The 27,377-nt window shown below is 31.8% G+C and overlaps 4 protein-coding genes across 4 annotated transcripts; 3 read left to right on the top strand and 1 right to left on the bottom strand.

The window, feature by feature from the left end:
- Nucleotides 1-1,656, top strand: LOC114179325 (21 kDa protein-like). The gene is made up of 2 exons (XM_028065626.1): nt 1-112; nt 604-1,656. Exon 2 carries the CDS (start codon nt 787-789, stop codon nt 1,375-1,377), a length of 591 nt encoding a protein of 196 aa, XP_027921427.1. The 5' UTR covers nt 1-112; nt 604-786; the 3' UTR covers nt 1,378-1,656.
- Nucleotides 1,657-4,006: 2,350 nt separating this feature from the next.
- Nucleotides 4,007-7,809, top strand: LOC114178010 (elongation factor G-2, chloroplastic). The gene is made up of 4 exons (XM_028063672.1): nt 4,007-4,250; nt 4,834-6,248; nt 6,709-7,221; nt 7,425-7,809. The coding sequence occupies exons 1-4, from the start codon at nt 4,007-4,009 to the stop codon at nt 7,590-7,592; spliced, it is 2,340 nt and encodes a 779-aa protein (XP_027919473.1). The 3' UTR covers nt 7,593-7,809.
- Nucleotides 7,810-18,013: 10,204 nt separating this feature from the next.
- LOC114177634 (vacuolar-processing enzyme) lies at nt 18,014-22,422 on the top strand. Its single transcript, XM_028063059.1, has 9 exons — nt 18,014-18,543; nt 18,629-18,793; nt 20,100-20,256; nt 20,454-20,539; nt 20,630-20,829; nt 21,090-21,138; nt 21,229-21,435; nt 21,555-21,761; nt 22,005-22,422. The coding sequence occupies exons 1-9, from the start codon at nt 18,307-18,309 to the stop codon at nt 22,185-22,187; spliced, it is 1,491 nt and encodes a 496-aa protein (XP_027918860.1). The 5' UTR covers nt 18,014-18,306; the 3' UTR covers nt 22,188-22,422.
- Nucleotides 22,423-25,239: 2,817 nt separating this feature from the next.
- LOC114175510 (auxin-responsive protein SAUR36-like) lies at nt 25,240-25,629 on the bottom strand. The gene has a single exon (XM_028060266.1). The coding sequence runs from the start codon at nt 25,627-25,629 to the stop codon at nt 25,240-25,242; it is 390 nt and encodes a 129-aa protein (XP_027916067.1).
- Between the last annotated feature and the right edge of the window lie 1,748 nt (nt 25,630-27,377).

Below are 27,377 nucleotides of genomic sequence, written 5' to 3'. Positions count from 1 at the left end.
CCTTTCTCTGAGGTTTCAACAAGTCACTTATCTTCCCAAACTTAATTTTATTTCGTATCCCTCTGTTCTACTTCATATTGCAGTCAAATCAATTTTCTCATTGTTCTCTCTAGTGAGTATCAATTATTTTTCTCTCTATCTTTTTTTATTTATATTTTTTCTCAATCTAATAATTTTCACCAAATGTAATTTGTTTGAAAATAATCGCTGTGATTATTTTGGTGATGGCATGATCAACACATAGTTATGTCACCTTATACACAGTACTTGGTACAATGTTTTCTGACCTTACAAGATGACGATGTGTTTGATTTTGTTAGATAAATAATATAGGCATAATGCGGTAGAATTATAGCATGAAATCTCAGATCGTGTAATTTAATTTCTCCAGTTTCATCCCCTTATATGTGATTTCAATTTAGAAATCAAGAAGGATCATTTGAATCATTGCTCAATTCTGAGAAAATCTAACGCGATTAACGTTATAAGCATTAGTTTTTTAATATGTCATGAAATAACTTATTTAATCTTTTCTTATTCAGACAATATTTAATCTCATTTTATTCTTCGTTTTTCGATTTGGTCCCAATCCAATATGAGAAGCAAAGTGAGTCAATGGCGTGGAGGCGTGGAGGAGAGATGGTAAATCAGTGTTAGGCAGGGAGACACATACACAACCTAATTACTGTGCTTCAATTTTCACCACTACATAAGGGACCATCAAATTGCCATCTTTTACTACTACATTCATCATCCTAAGACTCCATTGTTCACAAAATCATAACCATGGCAACAAAGCTTCTGTGGCTTTCTCTGCTGATTCTAAATCTGCTCCTTCACACGTCTAGCACCGTGGGATCCGAAACTGCGGCAACAGACTTCATCAAGTCCTCATGCAAGGAGACAAGGTACCAGGTGGCGTGCGTTAAAACGCTCTCAGGCTACGGCAGCAAGATTGGGAAGAGCGAGCAAGCACTAACGAGCGCTGCGCTGAGCGCGAGCGTATCGAAGATTGTATCATGCGTATCGTCTCTTAAGGAAATGGAGAAGGCGAAGGAACTGAAAGCAAGAGAGCTGAAAGCGGTGCGAGATTGCATAGAGAACATGAATTATAGCGTGGATAGTCTTAACCGATCGGTGAAGGAGCTGGACCTGCTGGGTAATCCGAAGGGGAAGGATTCACGGTTGCACGTGAGCAATGTTCAGAGTTGGGTTAGTGCTGCTATCACTGATCAGGACACGTGTATTGGCAGCATTACTGATGCTAGTTTCAAGTCTTCCATCAAACATAAGCTTCTGGATGCTTCTCATGTCACCACTAATGCTCTTGCATTGGTTAATCGCTTGGCCTCCAACTACCACACTCAGACGCCATGATCATGTCTGCTTAAAACATTCGTTTCTTCCATTATTTTCCTGCTTTCGTATGTTCATTATGCCCTCTGCAATGCATATGCATGCTGTGTAAGTGTAAGTGGGCAATATAATTGTTGTGCTTCAATTGTATTCCTGATTAATAAATTTGTGGCTATGTCTTTGCCTCAAACCCCATAGTTGTTCACTACGCTTATTGGTTTTTATTAACCAATAACAGCAACCTTCCTTTGTAAACGGGAGACCGAGTGTAGTTGATCTTCCATGATACATACACGTATCACTACTTAAAATTCTCATGGAAATTTTTTTATAAATTTGTTAAAATAATTTACAATGAAAACTTTCTTTTGCTATTTTTTCTAAGAATGTTAATTGACAAGTAATTCTTTCGTGGATAATTATTTTTTGTAAAATTATAAAATTTATAAATATTTCCTACAAAATTGGTTGCGAAAAGTGTTTTATACAAAATATTTTATAAAAAATTTGACAGCAATTCCCTGCAATTTTTTTTTCATAACAAAATTTATAAGTATTTCCTACAAAAAAAAATCAAAACAAAATTAGCAGAAAATATGAATTTTTTTAGTAGTATGTATTATCTTTGGAACATGCTAAATGTGGAAGCAAAGGATGGACAAAAAAATTCAAATGAAATTCAATTTATAATAATTTAAATTTATATTATTTTAAGTTTATTTAAATAGATTTATTCTAAATTAAAATCCATAATTTTGAATTTTAAGTCAAGTCAATTAATTGGATTTTGGATCAAATTTAGATTGAATTATTTTTTGGATTTGGTTCAAATTTAGATTGGATCATTTTTTTTTGGATTTTTGAAAATTTAAAATTAAAGTGTGTTAAACTCAAGTTAAGGTGATTGACCAGGTTGAATCAAGTTGATTAAGGTCTAAGGTCAAACAAAATTGATCTGGATCAAAGATTGAGTCGAATCAACTCAAGATAAAGGCCAAGCCGAATTGGTCTACGTAAAATCAAGTTTGCCTAAGTTGAATGTCAAATCGAGTTAGCCTGAGATAAAAGATGGAGCCGAGTCAACATGACTCCAAATCAAGTCAAGTTGATTTGTGCTCAAATCCAGGTCAACATGAGTTATTCTAAGTTTATGTTAAGTCGAGTTACCTTAGTTCATGTCTAACAAACCTAATAATCAGGTATGTTATATAAATTTTGTTGGATTTAATTTAATTCTTAAATTGGATTTCATCTAAATTTAATTCAATTTAAATTAGATTAAAAGAAAAGTTAAATTTAATTTATCTAATTAAAATATTGGATCCAATCTATTTCATTGAATCTACATTTAAATTTTTAAAAATCTTATTCGTTACCATTATGATCACCCTTAGCCCTTAGCTGAAGAAAAGTTTTTACTACGAAAAAAAATAGTATTTAACAAATATTATTTACTACATATTAATATAACCCATAGAAATGAATGTAACTAATGGAAATTATTTTAACCTTCACTGAATTAGAAAGAAATTTATGTCGAAACTTCAGAAAAATACTTTAAATTTATTTTAAACCTTAGTAAATAAATATAATTAAGTAATTTTTAAATATTTTTTATCAACAAATAATTATAAAACATATAACCTCCAAAACAATGAATGTTTAATCAGTCCGGTTATCTTTTAAATAGAATGATGCATGATCAAGATATGATATGTAAATATTTAGTTTGATAGATGGATTCTCTTTCTTCTCATATATTTTTTAAATGCTACATAATTTTGTGACTAAAAGAGTTGCGAAGCTATTTTATTTAAGATGTATTATTCTTAAAGTAACTGGAGTGTCAACTTTTGTATAAAAAAAATGTCAGAAGACAAAATTCAAAGAAATTTAAGAAAAATAAAAAGAAATCTAGGTGTGAAATAAAAGTACATGGTATAAGTGTAAAAGAAAAGATTCTAATGAATAAATTATACGTGACACCTTTTAAAAATATTGACAATATATCTAACGGTTCTTTCTCAATACATTGTCCATTATTAATTGAACTTTATTATTGTTTGATTTTAGATTTCATTCTTATTTTGTAAGTCTCTTTTCTGATTTTATATTTTATAAAATACTCTAATGAACAATAAAATTTAAAAATGTTTAAAACCAGTAAAGTAAAGATAAAGGAAAATGGCAATATGTTGTGATAACTAGTGGTTCGTATAAGGCCATGATGAGTTCAATCCTTTGGAAAGAGAACCCTACTCAAAGAAGAGGGCTAATTGTTATCCACGTTGCCTTTATTTTCCAACCATGAAAAATAGATAGCTAAAAACTAAAACCATGTAAGCTAATTGCATATTTTGTAGGTCATTAAGACACCGGAGCACACCATTTCCTGTTCTCTCAAATATTAAATTAATAAATTTTTATATTTATTTCTGGTGAAGCTTAAATTCGTAAAATAGAAAAAGCTATAATTTTATATATACCTTAATAAATGATTTCTTTTATATATATAAAGTGCAGGGGAATAGAAGACACTATCTTGTTCCTAGGCCTTACCGAAAACTTGAGGCCAGGGTGAGTGTGTGTGGGTTTGTTTATCTCAAACACTGTAACAGAACAGAACAGAGGACGAGAAGAAGCTCAAAATATGGCGGCAGAGTCATCATTGAGGGTGGCCACCACCACTCTTTGCAACCTCAATGGGTCTCAGAGAAGACCAACCCCTCTCTCTCCGCTTCGCTTCATGGGTTTTCGCCCTCGACCCTCTCATTCTCTCACTTCCTCTTCCCTCTCACACTTTTTCGGGAGCACACGCATTAACTCCAATACTCCCTTTCCACGCCAACACGCTCCCAGAAGACCCTTTTCTGTTTTCGCCATGGCCGCTGATGGTATTCATCTCCTTTTCTCTAATAATTTCTTTTATTTAATTTTTCCAACTTCCTTTCTGCTTCGCGACTACTCTAATGTTTTGAATGTGGACTTGGTTTATTGAGGGAAATCGAAATGAATGAAACTTCTTTTTCTACAATTTCCGCTTTTTGGGTTTGTTTCAATTTTGTATCATGCATGCTTAATATTTGTGTTATTCTTGAATTTCGGCCTCGGTTGTGATATTAGGGAGAAAACCGTTATTTGTGTGTTCAATTGAGATTTGAAGTGAGATAAGGTGTCTTTAAAGGTAATGTTTTTTTGTTTTTCTGGTCCAATTTTATTCTGTAAGACTATGAAATGTGGTTGGCTTTCAATTTCGTATCATGCTTAATATTTGTGTTATTCTTGAATTTGGTTTAAGTTGTGATATAAGGGAGAAAACCGTTATTTGTGTGTTCAATTGAGAATTTAAGTGAGATAAGGTGTCTTTAAAGGTACCGGTTTTTCGGATTTTGGTCCAATTTTATTCTGTAGGACTATGAAATGTGGTTGGCTTTCTTTCATCCTTTTGGAAATGACCCTTTTTAACTTTGCTTCCAGACACAAAGAGGAGTGTTCCATTGAAGGATTATCGTAACATAGGTATCATGGCTCACATAGATGCTGGAAAGACTACTACGACTGAACGAGTTTTGTATTATACTGGAAGGAACTACAAAATTGGAGAAGTGCATGAGGGAACTGCAACCATGGACTGGATGGAACAAGAACAAGAAAGAGGGATTACCATTACTTCTGCTGCAACCACTACATTTTGGAATAAGCACCGGATCAACATTATTGATACTCCTGGTCATGTCGACTTCACCTTAGAAGTGGAGCGTGCTCTCAGGGTGTTGGATGGAGCTATATGCTTGTTTGATAGTGTTGCTGGTGTGGAACCACAATCAGAGACTGTGTGGAGGCAGGCAGACAAATATGGGGTTCCACGAATTTGTTTTGTCAACAAAATGGACCGTCTTGGAGCAAACTTTTATCGAACAAGAGACATGATAGTAACAAATTTAGGTGCTAAACCACTTGTAATTCAGTTACCAATTGGTTCGGAAGATAGTTTTAAGGGAGTTATAGACCTTGTTAGGATGAAAGCTATAGTTTGGTCAGGAGAAGAGCTGGGTGCCAAGTTTGAGATTGTAGATATTCCGGAAGATCTTCAAGAACTGGCTCAGGATTACCGATCCCAGCTGATAGAAACCATAGTTGAGTTAGATGACCAGGCTATGGAGAACTACCTGGAAGGAATTGAGCCGGATGAGGAAACTATAAAAAAATTAATTAGGAAGGGAACCATATCAGCCAGTTTTGTCCCAGTGATGTGTGGTTCGGCTTTCAAAAACAAGGGTGTCCAACCGTTGCTCGATGCTGTAGTTGATTATCTACCATCACCACTTGACTTGCCTGCAATGAAGGGCAGTGACCCAGAAAACCCCGAAGTGACAATAGAGAGGGTAGCAAGTGATGATGAACCTTTTGCTGGATTAGCTTTCAAGATCATGAGTGATCCATTTGTTGGCTCCCTTACATTTGTCAGGGTGTATGCTGGAAAGCTAAGTGCTGGGTCTTACGTACTCAATGCAAACAAAGGGAAAAAGGAGAGAATTGGTAGACTTCTAGAAATGCATGCAAACAGCAGAGAGGATGTTAAAGTAGCTTTGGCAGGTGATATTATCGCTCTTGCAGGTTTGAAAGATACTATAACAGGTGAAACATTGTGTGACCCTGATAGTCCAATCATGCTCGAACGGATGGACTTCCCTGATCCTGTCATTAAGGTTGCAATTGAACCCAAGACTAAAGCTGATGTTGACAAGATGGCAACTGGTTTAATCAAGCTTGCACAGGAAGACCCTTCTTTCCACTTCTCCCGTGATGAAGAGATAAACCAGACAGTGATTGAAGGAATGGGAGAATTACATCTTGAAATCATTGTTGATCGACTCAAAAGAGAATTTAAGGTAATATCTTATTCATTTTTTTTTGAGAATTTTCAATGATCGCTTAGCATGGTTATGTTTCATTAGCTGTTATTGTCTTTGAAACTTTTAACTCCATCCTCGTTGCTGTGCATGAAATAATTACAATTAGAAATAATAATAGCAAATAAACATGGACATATTATCTCATTAGATTATAACGGAATCTGTTTGCTTGCACTTCCAATTTTCACTATTACCTGTAAAATAAGAACAAAGGGGTAAAGAACCATCCTTGATAAAATCTCTGTATATCATCTGATAAGACATTGGTATTTGTCTGGTGTACTATTATTCCTTTCCTTTTTTATATGATTGTTCCCTTGGTGTGACCTGTTCTTCCTTTAGTAGTTTTATGCTAAATTAGTTTTACATATTTTAAGGATTATGTGGCAATAACATAATTTTGTGAAAATCACATATACTATATTTGTCAACGCAGGTGGAAGCTAATGTTGGTGCCCCCCAAGTAAACTACCGGGAAAGCATTTCCAAAATCGCAGAAGTGAAGTATGTGCACAAGAAACAGTCAGGTGGACAAGGTCAGTTTGCAGATATCACAGTAAGGTTTGAACCCATGGATCCAGGTAGTGGATATGAGTTCAAGAGTGAAATCAAAGGAGGTGCTGTACCAAAAGAATACATTCCTGGGGTGATGAAAGGATTGGAAGAGTGCATGAGCAACGGTGTGCTTGCTGGCTTTCCAGTTGTTGATGTACGAGCAGTACTTGTAGATGGTTCTTATCACGATGTAGATTCAAGTGTGTTGGCATTCCAATTGGCTGCAAGAGGAGCATTTAGAGAAGGAGTTAGAAAAGCTGGACCGAGGATGCTTGAACCTATAATGAAGGTTGAAGTTGTTACTCCTGAAGAACATCTAGGTGATGTAATTGGTGATCTCAACTCAAGAAGAGGTCAGATCAACAGTTTTGGTGACAAACCAGGTGGCCTAAAGGTATGTTTAGTTACTTGGTTCTCTTGGATTATCCTTTTAAACTTCTCCTTGTTGGTTCTCTGGGTCATTAGGACCACATGGATACAGGTGAATAGGATGAATGAAGACAATGTTCAATTTTTTTTTTCAGTGGATTGTTTTGCTTTTAGTTTGGATTGGAGGTGGACTTATTCCTTTCTTGCTTTTGTTGGTGACAAACGCAGGTTGTTGATGCCTTGGTACCTCTTGCTGAGATGTTCCAGTACGTTAGCACACTTAGGGGGATGACAAAGGGCCGTGCATCCTACACAATGCAATTAGCCATGTTTGATGTGGTGCCACAGCACATTCAGAACCAACTTGCCTCAAAAGAGCAAGAAGTTGCCGCTTAGTGTATTTGCTTGGTCTCCCAACAAGGAATTTCTTACCTTTTGATACCCGTATTGTGTCCATTGTTAAATAGTTGGGTTTGTTTTTGGTATTTATTTATTGAATTTTTCCTTGTACAAATACAAGGTTAGCCAACTCAAATTTCAGAAGAAAAATAGGAGACGATTTTTCTTCCACATTGGAGAGATAATGAACTGATATGGGGCCAATAATAATGCATTTTTTGTTGTTTTGGGGGGAAACAAAGCGTGGTAACATGGATTCGCAAAACCATTGGAGAACCCAAAATTATTTACCTTTTGTTTTTAGGACAATATACGTCAATCAACTTTTTTTATCTACTTTTAACTCACCACTTCAATCACCATTAGATTATCATATCACATTACTAAAAAGAATAAAAAAAGATGATCTAATGATAATTAAAGTAATGGATTAAAAATGAATAAAAAAAATGGGTTAAAATATCATTTTTCTTGATTTTAGTAAAAACTACAAATCAAACATGTCCACGTGACCCGGTGATTTTTCGAAGGTGTGTAAAACAAACAGTACATACCCAGTGATTTTGGCAACTTAATCACCAAATTCTGGTAGCACTATCCCCGTTTGATGCCATAAATGATAGGTAAGCAAACATTGTTTGATTAACTAATAGTGTAAAAGTTTGAATTTGAAGGCAAAAATACTACAATGCAAAATATAATCTTAAGAAAAAAAGAGAGCATAAAATGGCTTAGAATTGTAAAGGAAAAACTACTTGAAGCCCCATCCTTAATTCGACAAACGTAAAACTAATTTTCAGATTTCGCTTCCTCTGATGAGAACCCAATCAATGTTCATTCCCGTACAAACAGCCAAAACGCCAGAAATGGCACTGGTCTACGGTTTCTCAATTCTTACAATACTAAAAGCCAAATCAGCAATTACCAAAATTACGAACCTGCTTTACCTAAGTATATTGTACAAATGAAACCAAAATTGTCGTTCCGAATGAAAAGAAAAACTTATACAACGTTGGACAGTAACTAATCCGCGGCAGAAAGCAGTACGCAACAGTAGAGAGTAAAAATAAACTGCATTGACATGCCCAGGAAATTAATTCACCAGGACAAAATTTTCCAATAGAAAATTATCCTCGTTTTTTTGGCAGAGAAATAAGAGACATATAACCATGAGATACTTGGTTAAAGGATATGGTTATAGTGATCGAGAAATTGTCCTTTCATATGGTTATATGATATTAGTTTTACACATATAAAACATTTGATATCACTTTAACTCCCAAAATTTCAAGATAACGGTGTTATGAGTCTTTATTTTTATATAGTGTTTAACTTTGTCTTTTTTATTTAATGTGAGACTTTGACTCATATTTTTTTTTCATATGATATTTTTTTTTTCAGATGTATGACTTCATTGACCCATTTTTTATGTAATGGTTACTTCCCGAAACATCGATATCATTGTTGCCAACAAAAAGGAGGTGAGATTCTTGCAAGATATGATATGAAATTGCAGAAAAAGAGATAATACCTTTTTTTCTTTCCTCATCGTCCAATTTTAGATCAAAATATTTTTGGTGCTCTCGGCTTCATTCAGTTTCTTGAAGGTGTCTGAGTTGCGGATGTTCATAATCTTTATAACATTTTGCGGTTTTGACCAATGCAGTACTTTTCCTCGTCAAAGCTCTGGGTATCATCTTGTAGTGTGATCTTAGTTTTCTTCCCCTTTCAACAGCCTTCTTGTAATCTTTTGTTCAATCCTGATGCGGGCATAAAACAACAATAGAAAAACCACATCAATCAAATTGAGCAAAAGCAAAAGGCATGACACTCTCTTAGTCAAGGTTGATCTCATGAGCATATCAACAAACTTAATTAACAAGGTAAATAGTGGATTTATTACATTATATCATACATATTTCGTTTTCAATATAATAAAAAAAATTAGACTTTTATTACAAAAACTTTAATTTTATCATTTAGCTCTGCATTTATTAGAGGAAAATATGAAATTAACCTTGATACAAGTCTTTTTATCTTCTATTTATTATCTAAATTTGAGGTACTATTCAGTCATATTAAAATTAATTTTTCTTTATTAAACTAAGTAATTACTAAAGATCAAATATACACTCATTTATATATTAATCATTTATGGACTTTAAACAAAATAATCATAATTAAAATTATTGTATTAAGTAAAATTTTTTATTATACTAAAAAAATATATCAGTATTATTATATTGAATTAACTATTTATCCAAATTAATAGTAGTTACATATTTGTAATATATAGTTATCAGAATTAGTTAAATCTCAACAACGTGCAAGCTTGTATGTAAATACATTTTCTTGATTATTTACAAGTCAATAAGAGAAAAATAATCATTATTATTTGTTCTATCTTTTTCTTATCATGTATTTTATGGTTGATGAATGGTTAAATAGAGCTTTTATTCATATATAGAGCTTTTATTACCTTTTCTCTCTCAAGCCCCATGAGTCTTCTGAATATTAAATATCCTATTCAAAATTATTTGTCTCTTACTAGTTTTCTTCAAATCAGACGTTGCTTTTTGTTTTAACATTTTCTATAAAAATGAGCCCACATCTTTTACTGAGATATTTAAATATAATTGTTGGAAAGAAATATGTTTGGTTCAGTTTGGAGAATTGATTCTAGTTTAATTAATTATTTAACGCAAAAATAAAAATTAACTGTTTCTCAATGTCAATTTTTTTACCTTTTAATTAATTTTAAAAACCAAATATATTAATTCTGGTTAAAAAATTAATTCTACGTCAATTCGACAAATAATCAAACACTTACTCAATTCTGAGTCAAACTAAACTTAGTCCTTGGAAGTGAATCTTTCCGAGAGAAAGCAGCCAATTAAATGTTACAAGATTAAACTTAAATTATTACCCTAAAGTTAGATGTGATCATGACCAAAACAATTAAGGATGTCATTCAAAAACAAAAGTTTCTTAATAACTTCCTTAATTCGAATAAATTAAATGACGAAGAATTATATATATCCATTTTCTTCTCAACAAAATTATTAAGGAAGACATTTTATATTACACATACAATTTTTCTTTAACTTAATGAAAATTTTGTTGCACGCAAAATTATCCCTTTAGAATAAAAACGTAAGCTTTCAATTAAAATTAAACAAATTCTTAAATAGAATTTATTTGAAACATAACTAAATAAAAAAATGTGTTTGTTTAAATATTTTAAATTTATTAACTCTTTGAGCCAAACTAAAACGTGTTTCTTAAACAAATAACTGGACATAGCACAAGAATCACAAAAAATATAATTTAAGAACATTTTATAAGAAAAATATTCCCATTGCAATGAATCTGAAAGTCAACCAACCCCTTTCAACCCTTGTGCATGAAAAACAACGCAGGTAGATACATTTCACATCTCCATATAATGTCAAAGAGTAAAAAGCAAATTAATAACACAAATTAAGCACCATTGGAAGACATATTTTCTCTTACATATATTAAGAACAACGCCGGTTCAACTAACTCTGGAATATTCTCTTGGTTCAACTTCCACCAACTTGTTGATAGTTCAAGCAACATATGATACAGTCAAAGAAACAAAATAAATAATTGAATGGAGAGGTACAATATTTTTACTTTTTACTGCTAAATTACTTTATATATAGAAAAAATGATATTAAAGACGATCAAAATTTGTCAATAACTGAAAAGAAAAAACCCTTGACAACATGATATTTTTAATGATATGATTGTACGGTAAATATATGTTAATAATTTTGGTATTTTTGGTTATGGATATTGGAAAATTTTCAGATGTGTGATATAAAATATACGAGATATTCACGTGGTAAATTATTTTTGTAGATGTGATCTATTTGTCAATTAATTTTATAATTTTTGTATAAATTTTGATATTGTAATCCCATATAATTGATAATAATTTATTTGGCAACTACTCTCTCATGGAGAGAAATCTCTATAAATTTCGTAGGTGCTATGTGCTTTGGGTCATGAAACCTGTTCTCTTCTACAATATACTATGTCATCAAAGTTTAGAGAATGGGAGTTTGAAACGAAAAAATACACTAAAGGATTCTCGGATTCTCATGACAGTGACAATGACTGAAGGTTAGTCCTTAATCATTTTCCGCATTAGTTTTATATTTGGTATCATATCAAGGTTAAATACCTTTGCTTTATTGTTTAAATTTATCATGTTTTTTTTTGGATTATTTATTTGTGCTTTATTGTGTTTGATGTCAAACATAACATTATTGGCATCGGAGGTGTTACTATTGATGATGACGCTAACCCAATGTTGGGTTATGCGGTTATGAGTATAAACGGAGCATTCGCATTGCGACCCTTCGACGCTTGGTTAGAATTGCTCTATAAATCCGAGATTCATATAATGCAAAACGCGGTCACTTGTTGATGGGGTTAACAATAACACAAATAATATACCAGAGAATGAAGCAGATATAATTGCCCTTAACTTGCAAGGATCTATGAGGGGCAACTATCAAAGAGCAACAATAATAAATCGCCACAATCACAAATAAAGGCACCAAGATTTGTAACGTGGAAAACCTCTCAAATCAACAGTAAAAAACCACAAGTCGTCCAGGCCAAAGAAATAGCTCAACTATGATCAATCAAGAGTACAAATGATTCTCAATCAACAACACAAATTAGTGCCAACACCCAACCAAATAACAAAGCAACAAAACTTTCACATAGAGAAGAACAAGAGAAGAAAAACCTATAAAATCACTGGTGCAGTGCGAAATTAATATCTCCCAACTCAGACCTCGTATCGACGATCCGACCGGTCAGAATGAAGAACAATGTGTTCCGAACCTGTTGTAAAATTTTTAGCCCAATCCAAAGTTGAATGAATCCGCAGTGCCGATTTTACGGTGACAACTATGTGAAAAAACGTGAACAAATTTTTCCCTCTACCTCTCTCTCTATGTGCTAGGATTTTCAATTTTTCAATGTGTTTTGACTCTATTGTTTTGTCTCTCTATTTATTTTGCAGCCCCTTCTCCACTAGATTAAGTGAGGCATGAACTTCTCAAATTTTTGGGTCTTTTCTTCATATAGGAAGGGAGCCCAATACAACACTTGCTTATGACAATTGACACCATTCTTGAATAGTGAGTGTGCTGATTATTTTAAGATCAAAGATGAATTGAAAATGCACCTTTTGGGTCTTTTCTTCACATAGGAAGGGAGCCCAATACCCAACACTTGCTTATGACAATTGACACCATGCTTGAATAGTGAGTGTGCTGATTATTTTGAGGTCAAAGATGAATTGAAAATGCACCTTTGTTTTGGTTAAAATAATAAGGAGTATATAACTTTATATCTATATTTTAACGTGAAATATTTTATGGTGTGATGGTTAAGTAATGCTTCTATTTGGACTACTGTATGATATGATTGACATATGATTGACATATGATTTATCCTTTTAAATATTTTGATAAAAGAACTCTTTCATATAAAACTGAAGAAAACCATATTATGAGATTTTTTACATATTATAAGTTTTGTACGTACTATAAAGTTTTACACGTACTATACGATTTTCTACGTACTACAAGTTTTGTACGTAATATATATTTTTATATGAAACCAACAATAAAGTATAAAACCATTTGGTTTAGCACAATTTTTGTGAAGCTTTATACTTTACTGCACTTAGAATATGAGGATAATATAAATTATATGTTGTATGATTAGTTTATTTTAAATGTTTGAATGATAGATATTTTTTTTAATGAATTAGAAAGTAGTGACAAAATCTCTGTTGGATTGATATTTATAATCATGTAATAAACATTAATTGTAATTAATTATATGTGATGGGATGAATTTTTACCTACAAGAATTTTCTTACATCTTTATGATTAATTAGTATTCAATATTGGATTATATTTCTCTTCTCAACTTGCCCACAAAAATTGAGAGAAGGAAGAGCAGGAACGTAGTCTAATAGTTGTTTTATCATTCACTTAGATGAGTCTAATTGAGTAAGACTTTAACCCACAAACAAGTTTTATGTCACTAGACTCATTTGTTAAGATGTGTGTTTATATCAATAAAACATAATAGTTAATAGTTTTATCATTTGGTGAGGTAAGTCTATTGAAGTAAGACTTTAGCCCACATGCAAGTTTGTCCATCACCTCCAAACTATTAGTTTGTTTTTGTTTATACTATATATATATATATATATATATATATATATATATATATATATATATATATATATTGTATAGTCAAACTGATAGTTTGGAGGTGATAGACTACTTCTATTTAGATTTTGTTGGTTGCATTAATACCAGGAAATCAACATCTGGTTATGTTTTTATGCTAACTAGTGAAGCTATATTTTGAAGCAGCAAAAAGCAGACCTTGACTGCTACTTCCAATATCTAGTATGCAGGTTGAGTTTGTTTTTTATTTTGAGACTACCTCACATGGTGTATAATTGAAGAGTTTTATATCTGGGTTTAGAGGTGTGAATTTAATTGCTAGGTCATTGAAGTTGCATTGTGATAACTCTGTTGCGTTATTTATGACTAAGAATAATAGAAGTGGAAGTCAAATTAAGCATATTGACATTACATATCTAGCCATAAGAAAACGTGTTAAGTGGTCATTGGGCACGATTAACACTGAGTTGATGATTGTCGATTTTCGATCCTTTGAATAAAGGCATGCCATTCAAGAATTTTAAGGATCATTTAGTGCAAATGAAAATTGGTTCCATGTTGTGATAATCATTATTTTTAATAAAACTCTATTTCATTTTTTCTCATTTTATTGTGCACAAAGTTTTTATTTTGAGAAATTTCGTTTGACCCAAAATAAACATATGGTTTATTCATTATAGTTAAGAGTCTTTGATGAGAGACTTAATATATTATGATACATGGAAAATAATACTCACTTTTGGAGGACCTGTCACCATGATCCCAAATGGGTGATATGGGATATAATATCACAATGATCTCAAATGTGTGATATTAGATATATGAGATACTCACATGGTAAATTATATTCATTGATGTGGTCCATTTGTCAAACCATTAGTTTTACAATGGATTCCTAAATTCAAATGGTGTGTTTTTATATTTATTTATTTTTGTGATGGTATTGAAAATAGACTTGCATATGTTTGTGGATTAAATGACTCATTGTTGGGTTTATATATTATGGATTATGGTTATATATCATTGTCGCACTTGTGTGTTCACATTTTTTAATTTTCATAAATGTTTGAGTTAAAATCAATAAAGAATATATAATTAATTTTTAAAATCTTTGTTAAAAGTAAAATTAAAAAAATAATATATGTACACAAAAGAAATTTTTAAAATAACGGTTAACAATAGAAGAAGTTTTATAAAAAATGATTAAAGGTAAATTAATTTTAAAATAATAATTAAAGATAAAACTAAAAACCGAAATGTGAACACAAAAGAAAATGTCATCTTTATATATATTAGCGAAAACACAAGTGCTATCGCGTTTGTATGTTCGCATTTTTTAATTTTCATAAAAAATTGAATTAATATATAAAAAATATATAATTAATTTTTAAAATAGTCATTAAATATAAAATTAGAAAAATAAAATATGTACACAATTTTTTTTAAAATAATCGTTAAAAATAGGTTTTAGAATAAATAAGCTATTTATAAAATAATTAATTGCTTAAATAATAATTAAAAATAAAATTAGAATAACAAAATATGAACAAAAAAAATATCATATATATATATATATATATAATATTCGTCTTAGATATACAAATTATTTCATAACACTTTTAACTTAAAATTTTAACTATTGATTTTATATTACCATTAAATTTATATATTTTTTTATATAAGAATTATAAGAGATATTATATATATATATATATATATATATATATATATATATATATATATATATATATATATAATTATTCAAGAGTACTTTTAACCTAAAATTTTAAAGACAATAAAATAAAATAAAATTATGTGTCTGTCATTTTATATATTTAAATTTATTTAATTATTTGCGACACTCATCAATCTAATAGAGATATAGGAATAAAAAGAGAATTTGGAAGCAACAAATTTATGAGTAGGGTTATAGCTGCAACTTACCAAACTCAACTTGTAGCCAGGAAACAACGGGCCTACACAACTTAGTTCAACTAACTTGAGCCACACATATATAATAGAAAATCTAGAGTCTCAACCACGTACTAAGAATTTCTTAAACCATATAAAGCCACTTGAAAGTTGAGACTCGAAAGACCAGAATAAGATATTTTATTTAAGTGGCTCTAATCAATACTGATTAGAACTCCTAAGGATAATATTCTTGGTTGGGTCAGTGGATTCATTCAATACTGAATTGATTAGCCATAAAAATATCTGCTTTAAAAAATACTTAAATTGCCTCTGTGGCTCTCTAATAGTCGCCTCGTCATTCGTTCAAAGAAAAAACCAAGATTGTAAACCGCAATAATTATGTGGCATGAAAAATATTATGAATAGCACCACAATTGCAAGTACTAGATATTTTGGAAGAAACACGAGTTCAAATGTATATAATGGATGGAAAAGGCATCAATTATGGGACTAATATGACTTGCGTATGTCAACTTTACTAAAACTGATATTAAATTTGCATGGAAGATACCCCAGATATACATTCAATCTACACAATTCTTTATAAAATCATCATTTCATTTTATATGAACACGCGTGTTAGTTACAACTATAAGCTGGATGTAAGACTAAAATAAAAAAGAAATAATCTTTTTATTAAAGTTTGTTTAAATCCTTATATATATATATAGTTTTTATATTTCAAAGTTTTTCCGATAGATCGAAATCTTATTTATCATTACACAATTCCTTGGTCTTAAGTAATTAGACTTGCTTAATATAGATTGAAATTCTAGTTTTCACTACACAATCTCTCAATCTTAAGTATGTTAGAATTTTACCTATCATTACACGACCTCTCAGTCTTAGCAGTACGATTTGTTTAAGATAGGTCAAAATATTACCTATCATTTCATAACCTCCATAGTTTTGAACGATTAGACTTCTTCATTAATGTTATCTTCAAAAGGTGTACTCGGTTATGCATAAAATACAATTATGGTGCCAATGAGTATTCGGATAGGCATGAAACACAGTTATGGATTATTGTTTGTGGGTATGATGATTTAGTTTTAGTTCACATCGAGCTAGAGCATCAAAATAACTCATAACCCATATTGCTTATGTAGAATAATGAAGAAGAAAATATTTAGTTATGAAAAATAATTGGTATAAATAAGAGAAAGGAGAAGCAAAGAGAAATAAAAATATCAATTACGGATGTAATAAATAAGGTATATGAAATTATAGAAGAAATGAGTTGAAACATAGAAATACGGTACAGATATTCGCATACCGTCTTTATTTTAAAATAAAGTCACCGGATCAATCGTGATGTACCTAAAGTCTTTGGTCGACAAAAAAGTCAGAAAAAAGTAGGGTAGTTGATTCCATTCCAAACTTAAAGATAATATACATTATTATTTTTCTTATGAAGTTATCTTAAATATATTTTTCTCTAATTCCAATGAAATGGTTTTTAAAGGATTCAATGAGATAAAATTATAAATGTTTACGCTGAATTAACAAATAAATCATTTTACCTTTTAAGCTCAAATATAATTTTGTATCTGAATACAGTCACATTCTGTTTTTGTTATTATTTCTCTTTGTAGTTTATGTAATTTTATTTATATTATTAAAAATATTAATTTATCTATTTTTGTTTCTATAAAATTCAACACTCTCAAATATATCGGAAAACTAAAATTTAATAAATTAATTTTAAAAAATAAGTTATTATTAGAAGTCTTCACGTAAATTAAAGATAAAACTAATTTAGAATATATATATATATATATATATATATATATATATATATATATATATATATATGTAAAAGAATCATGAAACACTATATTTATTGACATTATATTATAAAAGGATATATTTTACCCTTCTTTCGAATAACATTGGTATTATTAATATTCATCAGTTTATTTTGGCGGTGTGTTACATCTTAATTGTTATTACACATATAAAAAACTAATTTAAAACAAAAATAAAGCATTAAATTAAAAGCAGAATACGAAAGATAAAAACATTTTTTTTCTGCAGAGACTATTTTAGAAAAACCAATATAAATAGATCCAATTATTGAAGCGTATTTTTTTATGTTGTACTTGGCTTTCACGAATCCAACATGTATTGGTATAATAATGTTAACGGTGGAAACCGAGGTTAACCGAGTGAATATAAATAGATTAGCTGCAAGAGAGAGAGAGAGACCCATGCCTTTGATAGAAAGTGCACGCTTTCCCGGAAAAAGAGAGCAGAGTGAGTGAGAGACATAAGTAAACCCCTGCATCCAAATTCACACCATTCTGGCAGAGGCAGTTCAACAAGACACGCACCCTTAATTCATTGTAACGTGTCATCTTCTGAATTTGCATGCCATAGGGTCATTAACCTCCTCAGTCCCTTAATATACACTCCTCTGCTTCACCAACCTCTCTGCAAATTTCCACACTTCTTCTCAGAACTGTTACGGAATTCATCGTTTCACTGACATGGCCGTTCGACGCTCTCTGCTCAGCAAAACCACGTGCTGCAGCGTCGTGGTTTGGTCGTGGATGCTGGTGGCGCTGATGAGAGTGCAGGGTGCAGGCGCCAGGCCCAACCGGAGGGAGCAGGGCTCGATCATAAAGTTACCCAGCGAAGCGGTGGATGCTGACTCGGATGAAGTGGGAACGCGATGGGCGGTTCTGGTGGCCGGTTCAAACGGTTACGGAAACTACAGGCATCAAGTGAGTTGGTTTATTTCGATTTCTAAAATTAGATAATAATGAGTTAATTGGTTTTGTTTTTAACTAATGGTTTGATGAAGTACAGGCAGATGTGTGCCACGCGTACCAGTTGCTGATCAAAGGTGGAGTGAAAGAAGAAAACATTGTGGTGTTTATGTACGACGACATAGCCAACCACGACCTGAATCCCAGACCTGGAATCATCATCAACCATCCTCAGGGTCCAGATGTCTATGCTGGGGTTCCTAAGGTCATTTTCTATTTAAGCTAACATACTTAATTATTTTTGTACTTCTAGTGGGATTAGCTCCGCTAATGCTTAATTAATTGGCTCCTGTCAAACTTTCACGCTTTAATTTTTCTCAATTATTCAACAACTGCCAAGGTTTCCATGTTCGTGTTTCGAAATGGAAAACTTTTTTTTTTTTTTTCGACCTTTCTTTTTTTAAATAAGGTGGTGCAACATGTCTGCGGATTGTATGATGCTTGTATATTTGAAAGAAAAAACGCGCATATCAGTTAAGCGAGTCTTTTGTCTTTGAGATACAGTTGTACTATATTAACATTCATTTCTCACTTTTAGAAAGAAGAGAGACGTGTATGGTTATCAATGGAAAAACACAAAAAAAAGTGTGGTGGAAAAAAAGTATTTCAAAAACATTTAATCATACCTAGTCGCTGTGGGAAACAGAAATTAAATTACGAAAAAAAGATTTAACATTTTTATGTCATTGTCTGATTGTGCGTTGGAGCATATAAGTCTTAAGTTTTTCTTAGGTGTGGCATCCCTAGTTTAGTTTTTTTTTTTTTTTTTTTTTTTTTTTTTTTTTTTATGGAAAGCGACGTTGATATTAGATCATGTCTAATGAAACTTATATATATAATTAATTATTTTTTTATTAATAAAAATGTTATTTTGGTAGAAATTTTTTCTTAAGAGTTTCTTTTAAGAAAATGCTTTATAATTGATGAATATTTTTCACAAGCAGCTTTCTTTAGTAAGAAATTCATGTTTATGAGAATTATATTGAAATAATGTTTTATCTTTTAATTGATAAGAAATTAGTTTAAGAAAGTTTCCATTTGACTCAGGAATAAACTTTTTCTTAAGAAGAAGATAAGAACAATAAAACTCCGTATGAAACTTTTGTTGCTGGCAACAATTGACTTAATTAATTGTGGTACTTGGCATATGGATGGTGGTGGAGTAACTTAAAATCTAATATGTTTGATTTGATAAATTAGGGGAGGACACTGGTAACGCAATTATTGGGTTGTTGATAGACATTAGATGTCTAAAGTTTGCGATCACTATTGATGGTATTTTTCTAATAGTAATATTTTAATGGTCAATTCATAAGGCACTAGCTTCATTGTCTAAACAAATTAATCATTACAGTGACAAATAGAAAACGAATCGTTACCTTTTGTTCTTGTTTTTGGTGTAAATAGAAAAGGATTTGTTACCTATACTATTAGAAAATCGCTTCTTTTGTGGTGTTCTGTTCATTGAATTTGTCCCTTGATTTTTTTATTTATTTTTTAATTTATTTTAGGATTACACTGGTGAGAATGTGACGTCCCGGAACTTCTACGCCGTTCTTCTTGGGGACAAGAGTAAAGTGAAGGGAGGAAGTGGCAAGGTGATTAATAGCAAACCAGAAGATAGAATATTTATTTACTACTCTGATCATGGAGGTCCAGGAGTTCTTGGTGAGTTAAGCTTTTCATTTTTTTTTTTCAGTTGTTTCTAAAATTATGAAGCTTCAGAATTCAGTCATTGAGGTATACAGTATTTGAACATAGTTATAAGAAGTAAAATTATGCAAGGGCAAAAAACTGTTCAAACCAGAACTATGTTTATACTAGATAAAGACATTATAGCTTTGTGATTTCTATTTTGATTGTAGGGATGCCAAACATGCCCTACCTTTATGCCATGGATTTTATGGATGTCTTGAAGAAGAAACATGCATCTGGAGGCTACAAGAAGATGGTAAAAATTCATTTCTTAAGTATATGATGACTGAAAATGATGCCAATAACTTTAATTAAGTTGTGAAAAAGTTACGATGTGGCGATGTAGGTGATATACGTGGAAGCTTGTGAAAGTGGGAGCATTTTTGAAGGTATAATACCCAAGGATTTGAATATTTTTGTCACAACAGCATCGAATGCCCAAGAGAATAGTTGGGGAACTTATTGTCCAGGAATGATTCCTTCTCCTCCTCCAGAATACATCACTTGCCTGGGGGATTTGTACAGCGTTGCTTGGATGGAAGACAGGTATAAATACATTTTTCTTGTGTTCAACTTCAACCCATCATAAACATAAAAAAGAAGGCTTTTTTTCACTTAAAGTTCTGCACCTCACTCACTTTGGTCAACGTCCTTTTGTTATTTGTTTTGGCCTTTGATGACATTGAAAGTAAATTGTAATGGCCGCCAAAATTTGAATTTTTTTAGTGACAAAGGGATTGATGATATTATGTTAACTTTCACTCTGTTTGAATGGCGAAACTGACTTCCACTTAAATTTTCTGCAGTGAGAGTCACAATCTGAAAAGAGAATCCGTGGCACAACAATACCAATCGGTAAGAAATTTTAAATGAATTGCACTCCTGTGTATTTTGAATATTAGCATTGGGGGAAAAGAAAACTGAGAAACATTTTTTCTTGTGCAGGTAAAACAAAGGACTTCAAATCTTCAGGACTACGGGATGGGTTCACATGTGATGCAATATGGTGATGCCAACATCACAGATGAAAAGCTTTATTTATACCAAGGTTTTGATCCTGCCACTGTGAACTTCCCTCCACACAACAGACTAGAAGCTAAAATGGAAGTTGTTAACCAGAGAGATGCAGAACTTTTCTTCATGTGGCAAATGGTATGCCCCTTCATAGATTTCTCTACGTCCTCACTTTCAAGTAATCAGATTTATTGCTAAAACACTGTTACTATGGTAATAATAACACATCTAGTTACAAAACTGGTTTTGTTTCACAGTATCAGAGATCAAACCAGCAGCCAGAAAAGAAGACAGACATCCTCAAACAGATTACGGAGACAGTGAAGCATAGGAAACACTTAGATGGCAGCGTGGAATTGATTGGAGTTTTGTTGTATGGACCGGGAAAAGCTTCTTCTGTTCTACAATCCGTGAGGACTCCCGGTCTTCCCCTTGTTGATGACTGGACATGCTTAAAATCAATGGTAAACGAAAATAACTAAGTCTTCTTTTTTCTGTTAACATTCATTGCACATTTGTATTCTTTTCCTTAAATAAATTTTCTTCTATCACTTCTTCCACACATGGTGTGATCCATGCACAAGACTCACCAAAATGCATGTGATGAGAGATTGGACCAATCCTGTCCAATACATATTCCACAAAAGGGAAACATCAGTTTAAATATTATTATTAGCTGATGACTGATACACAACTTGGGGTTGCAGGTCCGGGTGTTTGAAACTCACTGTGGGTCTCTGACTCAGTATGGAATGAAACACATGCGAGCATTCGCCAACATATGCAACAGTGGTGTTTCTGAGACCTCCATGGAGAATGCGTGTGTGGCAGCCTGTGGTGGCTATCAAGCTGGCCAATTACATCCATCAAACATAGGATACAGTGCTTGATTTTGGGCTGTGCACACAAAGACCGGTTGATAATGTAATACTCTGAATTGCATTCTCACTACTGGTTTATGCTGCTTAGATCAAATTTGTTTTTTGTATAACTTGAGTAGCCCAATAGCATAGTAGTTATACTGGTCGTGTATATAAGTGTAATAATACCCTTTACATAAAATAAGTACAATTTTAGTTAGTATATTTCGTGCTCTAATATCTTGGTGAAAGCCATTCCTTCAAATCCAGGACATCTTTCTTATCTTAGTTTTTAGTATGATCTGTTGCTATCCTTTCATGAAATTAATCACAAGCAACATATGTTTAACTTCGTAAGGAAGATTAAAATATGCATATTATCGAGTTTTGTTACTCTTGGTAATTGTATGAACAAATGTGCAAGTACCGAACAGCATATGAATGAATAATAGATTAAAGATATTGGATAATCCTCTTCAATTTTAGGAGTTTCCACAGATAATGGGATAATTTAAAACTAAAACAAAAAGAACTAATCTGACTTATTTAAAATTGGCACTCTTTCAGCACCCCTTGTCTTGGAGATTGTAAATTTCAAGATTCTTTCTTAGAAGTTCTAATCTTCTGAATGAGAATGATTTTGTAAATATATCTGCAAACACTGAGATTGAAATCGCAGCTTTGATTATCAACAAACATCTCTATGCTGTGTTCTTGCTTCAGTCCCAAGTCTGTCAGAATGTTTCTTAACTTGATTTATAGTTTTAGTTGCAGCAATGAAATCAGTTAGAATACTTCTTAACTTGATATATGGTTTTAGCTGCAGCCATGAATTCTGCTTCTGCTGAACATCAAACACACACACAAAAAAATGAACACAGAACACCAAGCCCATACTGAAACGGTACTCTGGCATACTTTTCATATCAGAAAAGCTAATTAGTTTGAGTTCTTGTACCTCAAAAAATTCAATTAATTTGAAGACTTGTAGCTTGCACTGCTTGACTTTCTAAATGATAGTACTTTTTATGTATTTAACAATTTATGTATCTAACAATTCTCTTGTTGCTTTAAGTGCAATTTACTGGCCCAGACAATTCTCTTGTCGCATCAAGTGCAATTTATTGGCACAAGACAACCAGTTTACTGGAAATAAGATGTAGTGATTACTGCTTTTAAATCATAGTGATTAGTGCAGGAAAAACAATTTATGTAGTGTAAACATCAGTACATGAAGTTTACTGTTTGACGATTGTTTTCTATGGTTCTAACCTTTATTAGGTTATTTTTAGTCCAGACTGTTTAAATTATGCAGGATACATATTATATGGACTTTCGCAATAGTATGAAAAAACTAATTACATAAAGAATACAAATATATGAAAATCAAAGCTGCGGAATATAGAAATATATGAAAGTCAAAGCTTGTCGGAATGATGAGGTAATAGCTAATGAGCCCTAAAGAAAAGATACGAGAGCAGCAGCAGATCAATATAACACATCATATTAAGCACCTCGACATTTGCTGTGATAATTATATACTGGGAACCCATTTGTTGATATTTTTCTAGGCTAATTACATTTCCATAGGATGTATTTTGTTCTTATTTCTTTGTTTTAGATTTGAATTGATTTTTCCAGATAAAATGTTATTTTTCTTAAAATGTGTTAATTTGAACTTGATAGATAGAAATTTTTTGTGAATAAGCATAAAAGTGCATTTTGGCGGCTATGACATTTTTTGACTGTTTGGCCTATAACTTTTGTTACAAAACTTCAATTAAGTTGATTCTTTTTGTGTTGCATTCCATATTTAAATATTTAATTTGAGTGTAAGAACATAACTCTATGCTGATTGTTGTTTAATTTTGAAAAATTGGAACAGTTTGCAGAGGTACTGAACTTGACTAGTATGTGCAACCTATAGCAACCAAATTGGAAGTTAATTGGACAGCTAAGACAAGCAAGAGCAACCTGCATTAGCCTGTGAAGGAAAGTTGAGGCAGTGAAAGCTTGAAGAGTCAATTACCTGTTTACATGCAACCTGAGTGGCTGGTAATTGAGTTGAACCATATGATCACGGTGCAACCTCCTGGACCAGTACCACATGACAGGCTAGAAAGAAGAAATCAGAGGAAACTTGGCTACAGTGACCTGTTCTTACCTATTAAAAACAGTTGAAGCTTTGGAAACTTGAAGAGACATATAACTTGGAAACCTGTAAGCTGATTAGTTTGTAGAAATAATTAGGTGTTAGTAAGCTGAAGTTGGTGTATTGACTGTAATGTAACCTGCTCTGAACTGTTTGTTTAGTTTTCATCATAGTTTTTAATCTATAAAATACTTGTATCTTATTCAGAAAAAAGATCATCAGACATTTTAGTTTTTCTAGTTTCCCGTTTTTTATTTTCTCTGGTTTTTGTGATTATTGGAGCTCCAAAGTTCTCTTCCAAATTTCTCTGCAATGAATATCGGTTCTTCTTCTAAATCCTCTTTTTCTCAAGCATTTTCGTTCTCAATTTAAGTAACTAGCATTTACAAATTACATTCACAGTTACACAGTTTCACTCAATTCCAGTCACTGTTCCAGTTCTGCAATGCACTGTCTTCATAAAAGAGAAGTTAATTAAATATTTATTTGGATTGTTCATTAAAAACTATTTATTTAAAATTAAAAAAAATCTTTATTATTCTAGGAATTATAATTAATTTTTCCTAGCCTTGTTAATCAACTTTTTGGTTAAGGATAAAAAGACATGAGATACATATTTGTAAAATACTAGAAGGAGGATTTGAACTATTCTAGTGATGTGGTTTATAAGCTCCTTCCAAAGGGATCTTCAACCTGATCTTCATGTATGAAGAAGAACTATTACTACTACACCAGAGTATTGGTCTAAGAAAAGTTATATGCATTCACCTGCTTAATTTCTTTTATCTTATTTTTTATTTATCTCTTTTTCTTAATTACATTATTTGTCACATCTATTATTTATAGTAAAGAGTAGAGATTTGAGTTACAAACTCTTAAACTAAATCTCAATTCCAATGAATGGAGTTGAGAATATGAAGTTTTCAGTTTTCAGTTGATGAAACAACAAATTGTAAGGGGCCTGTTGTAGGTTGGAGTGGTGGCAATAATGTTCTGAACTCTCTGGAACTCAGAGATTGTGCAGGGTATGGTTATTACACCAGGATAATCGAAGCCGTAAACTTTCTCTGCATCTTCCAATAGCTTTCCGAGAAGGGGGTGATTGAAGTGAGTAACTGGCACCAAAACACGTTGCTTCTCATCTTCTGATTCGCCTACACACACTGTCAAATGTCCCTTTGGTAGATCTGTTGAACCGTTACCCAATTGAGCATACTTGGATTCCAACTTTGATAAACACAGTTTATTGGTTCCTTGTCTAAAACACCACACCAATCTCAAGACTACACGCGTCGAATTCTTGTGTGACTTTCTGACCATTCTCAGAAGAAGTATTCAAAGAAGAGAGTTTCAAATGAGGGCTTACTTTTTCATCTCATGAGTATCACCCTTTTATATAAACTCAAATTATTCTGCGTTGGTTGAAAACTGTGATTTACTTGACATAGTAATTTTGTTGTCATTATAGTTGTACCAACGATGATATAAAGGAAAAGCATTAAGGTCTGCAGATAGACATTTGAGAGTTGAGACAAAGAGTAAGTGGCTGAGCTGTCAATGGTCCAAATATTTCTTTATGATGTCTTTTATGAAATGATGCAAGATTTGGTCTGTTAATGTTTAAAAGAATTCTTGGTTTTCCTCAATTGTTTTACTCCTATTTTGGCATTATCTTTACAAGTTTTTACCTTGGGAAGATACAGAGGAAGCAAGATATTCCTAGTAGTGTGTGAGATTATATGATATAATAACAAAATAATAAAAAAAATCAACCTATGATGCAATTTATTGAGAATTGACGATAAACACAAGTGAAGTTTGATAAACTTTTGGAAAAAGAATAATTGGATTTTGGATTCATTTGCTCAGAAAAAGAATCAATCGGTGTTTTGGATTTTGGATATTTGTGTTACATAATTAAAATGTATAAACTGAAAAAAAAAAGGCAAAATAGAAAAACAGATTAAAACCATTGCATTTCGTTTTGAAATATATATATATATATATATATATATATATATATATATATATATATTTTGTTCATTTCCACTGAATACATTATTAATCATTAATATTAATAAAAAATTAATTTAAAATAAACAGAAAAGATCGGATATGCTCCATGGCCACTCTACGATTGCTATAAAGAAAATGTTCAGACAAGATGCTGGTTTGTTAATCATGTTTGCTGTCAAATAAAAATTCATCTGGAAGAGTTTAATAACATACCATAATTTGTTTATGGACTTGAAAATAGAGCATGGATTTATTTCATATCTATTAGATAAATTTTGGGTTTTTTTACCAATTCAGGTCCGGTCGACAACATTGTTAGGAATATTTATTTTATTTTTGAGGTATTATCCACTTTGTTTATTTATACAATGATATTACAAAAGACACTTTAATTTTTTCTAGTCATGCTCATTAGAAAACTTTGGTAGCATTTCATTCCTAACGAGCCTAGGGCTGGTGTATAGGGGAGTTGAGTACATTTCAACCCCACCTAGGGATGAGTACATCTCAGCTTCAACAAGAAACAGGTACATCTTGGTCCAATTCATATCTACATCTAAACTTAAGGATATAAATATACATTCCGGTACATATGGGCTTTGACATATAGATGTACATACACATACGTACATTTCAGCACATATGGACTCATGTATACAAATGTACATCTCAACACATATGGACTTAAAATATACATATGTGCAAAGAACTGTTTCCTCAAATAATATTTCATATCAGATTGACCAACAAATGATAATTTGAGATATATTTGATCTAATTTTAACGAGTTTTTTTTTTATTATTAACAGTGTCGAATGCATTTTTTTTTATTATTATTAACAATGTCGGATGTATTTTGTTTCAATTGCATTTCCTAATAAACTTTTGTTTTGAAAATCCTCCAGCAAAGTTTGTCATTGAGATTAGAAATAAGGGATGAAGAGAGAAGGTTTTTTAGATGCGGAATTTGAAGGGGGAAAAAGAAAAGAGAAGCCCATTAGTGAAGGCGGACTCTAATGTGAGGCAAACCAATTGAAAGCAAACAATAAGAT

Source organism: Vigna unguiculata, chromosome 3, assembly GCF_004118075.2.
Source record: "Vigna unguiculata cultivar IT97K-499-35 chromosome 3, ASM411807v1, whole genome shotgun sequence".
NCBI classification, from domain to species: domain Eukaryota; kingdom Viridiplantae; phylum Streptophyta; class Magnoliopsida; order Fabales; family Fabaceae; genus Vigna; species Vigna unguiculata.
Note: the sequence above shows the minus strand (reverse complement) of the source record. Positions and strands in the feature narration are given on the sequence as shown.

Coding starts and splice junctions, on each gene's coding strand:
- LOC114179325 (XM_028065626.1), top strand. CDS start 787: ATGGCAACAAAGCTTCTGTGGCTTTCTCTGCTGATTCTAAATCTGCTC.
- LOC114178010 (XM_028063672.1), top strand. CDS start 4,007: ATGGCGGCAGAGTCATCATTGAGGGTGGCCACCACCACTCTTTGCAAC. Junction 6,249..6,708: donor GACTCAAAAGAGAATTTAAG/GTAATATCTTAT, acceptor TTGTCAACGCAG/GTGGAAGCTAATGTTGGTGC. Junction 7,222..7,424: donor ACAAACCAGGTGGCCTAAAG/GTATGTTTAGTT, acceptor TGACAAACGCAG/GTTGTTGATGCCTTGGTACC.
- LOC114177634 (XM_028063059.1), top strand. CDS start 18,307: ATGGCCGTTCGACGCTCTCTGCTCAGCAAAACCACGTGCTGCAGCGTC. Junction 20,257..20,453: donor TGGAGGTCCAGGAGTTCTTG/GTGAGTTAAGCT, acceptor TTTTGATTGTAG/GGATGCCAAACATGCCCTAC. Junction 21,436..21,554: donor TTTTCTTCATGTGGCAAATG/GTATGCCCCTTC, acceptor TTTGTTTCACAG/TATCAGAGATCAAACCAGCA.
- LOC114175510 (XM_028060266.1), bottom strand. CDS start 25,629: ATGGTCAGAAAGTCACACAAGAATTCGACGCGTGTAGTCTTGAGATTG.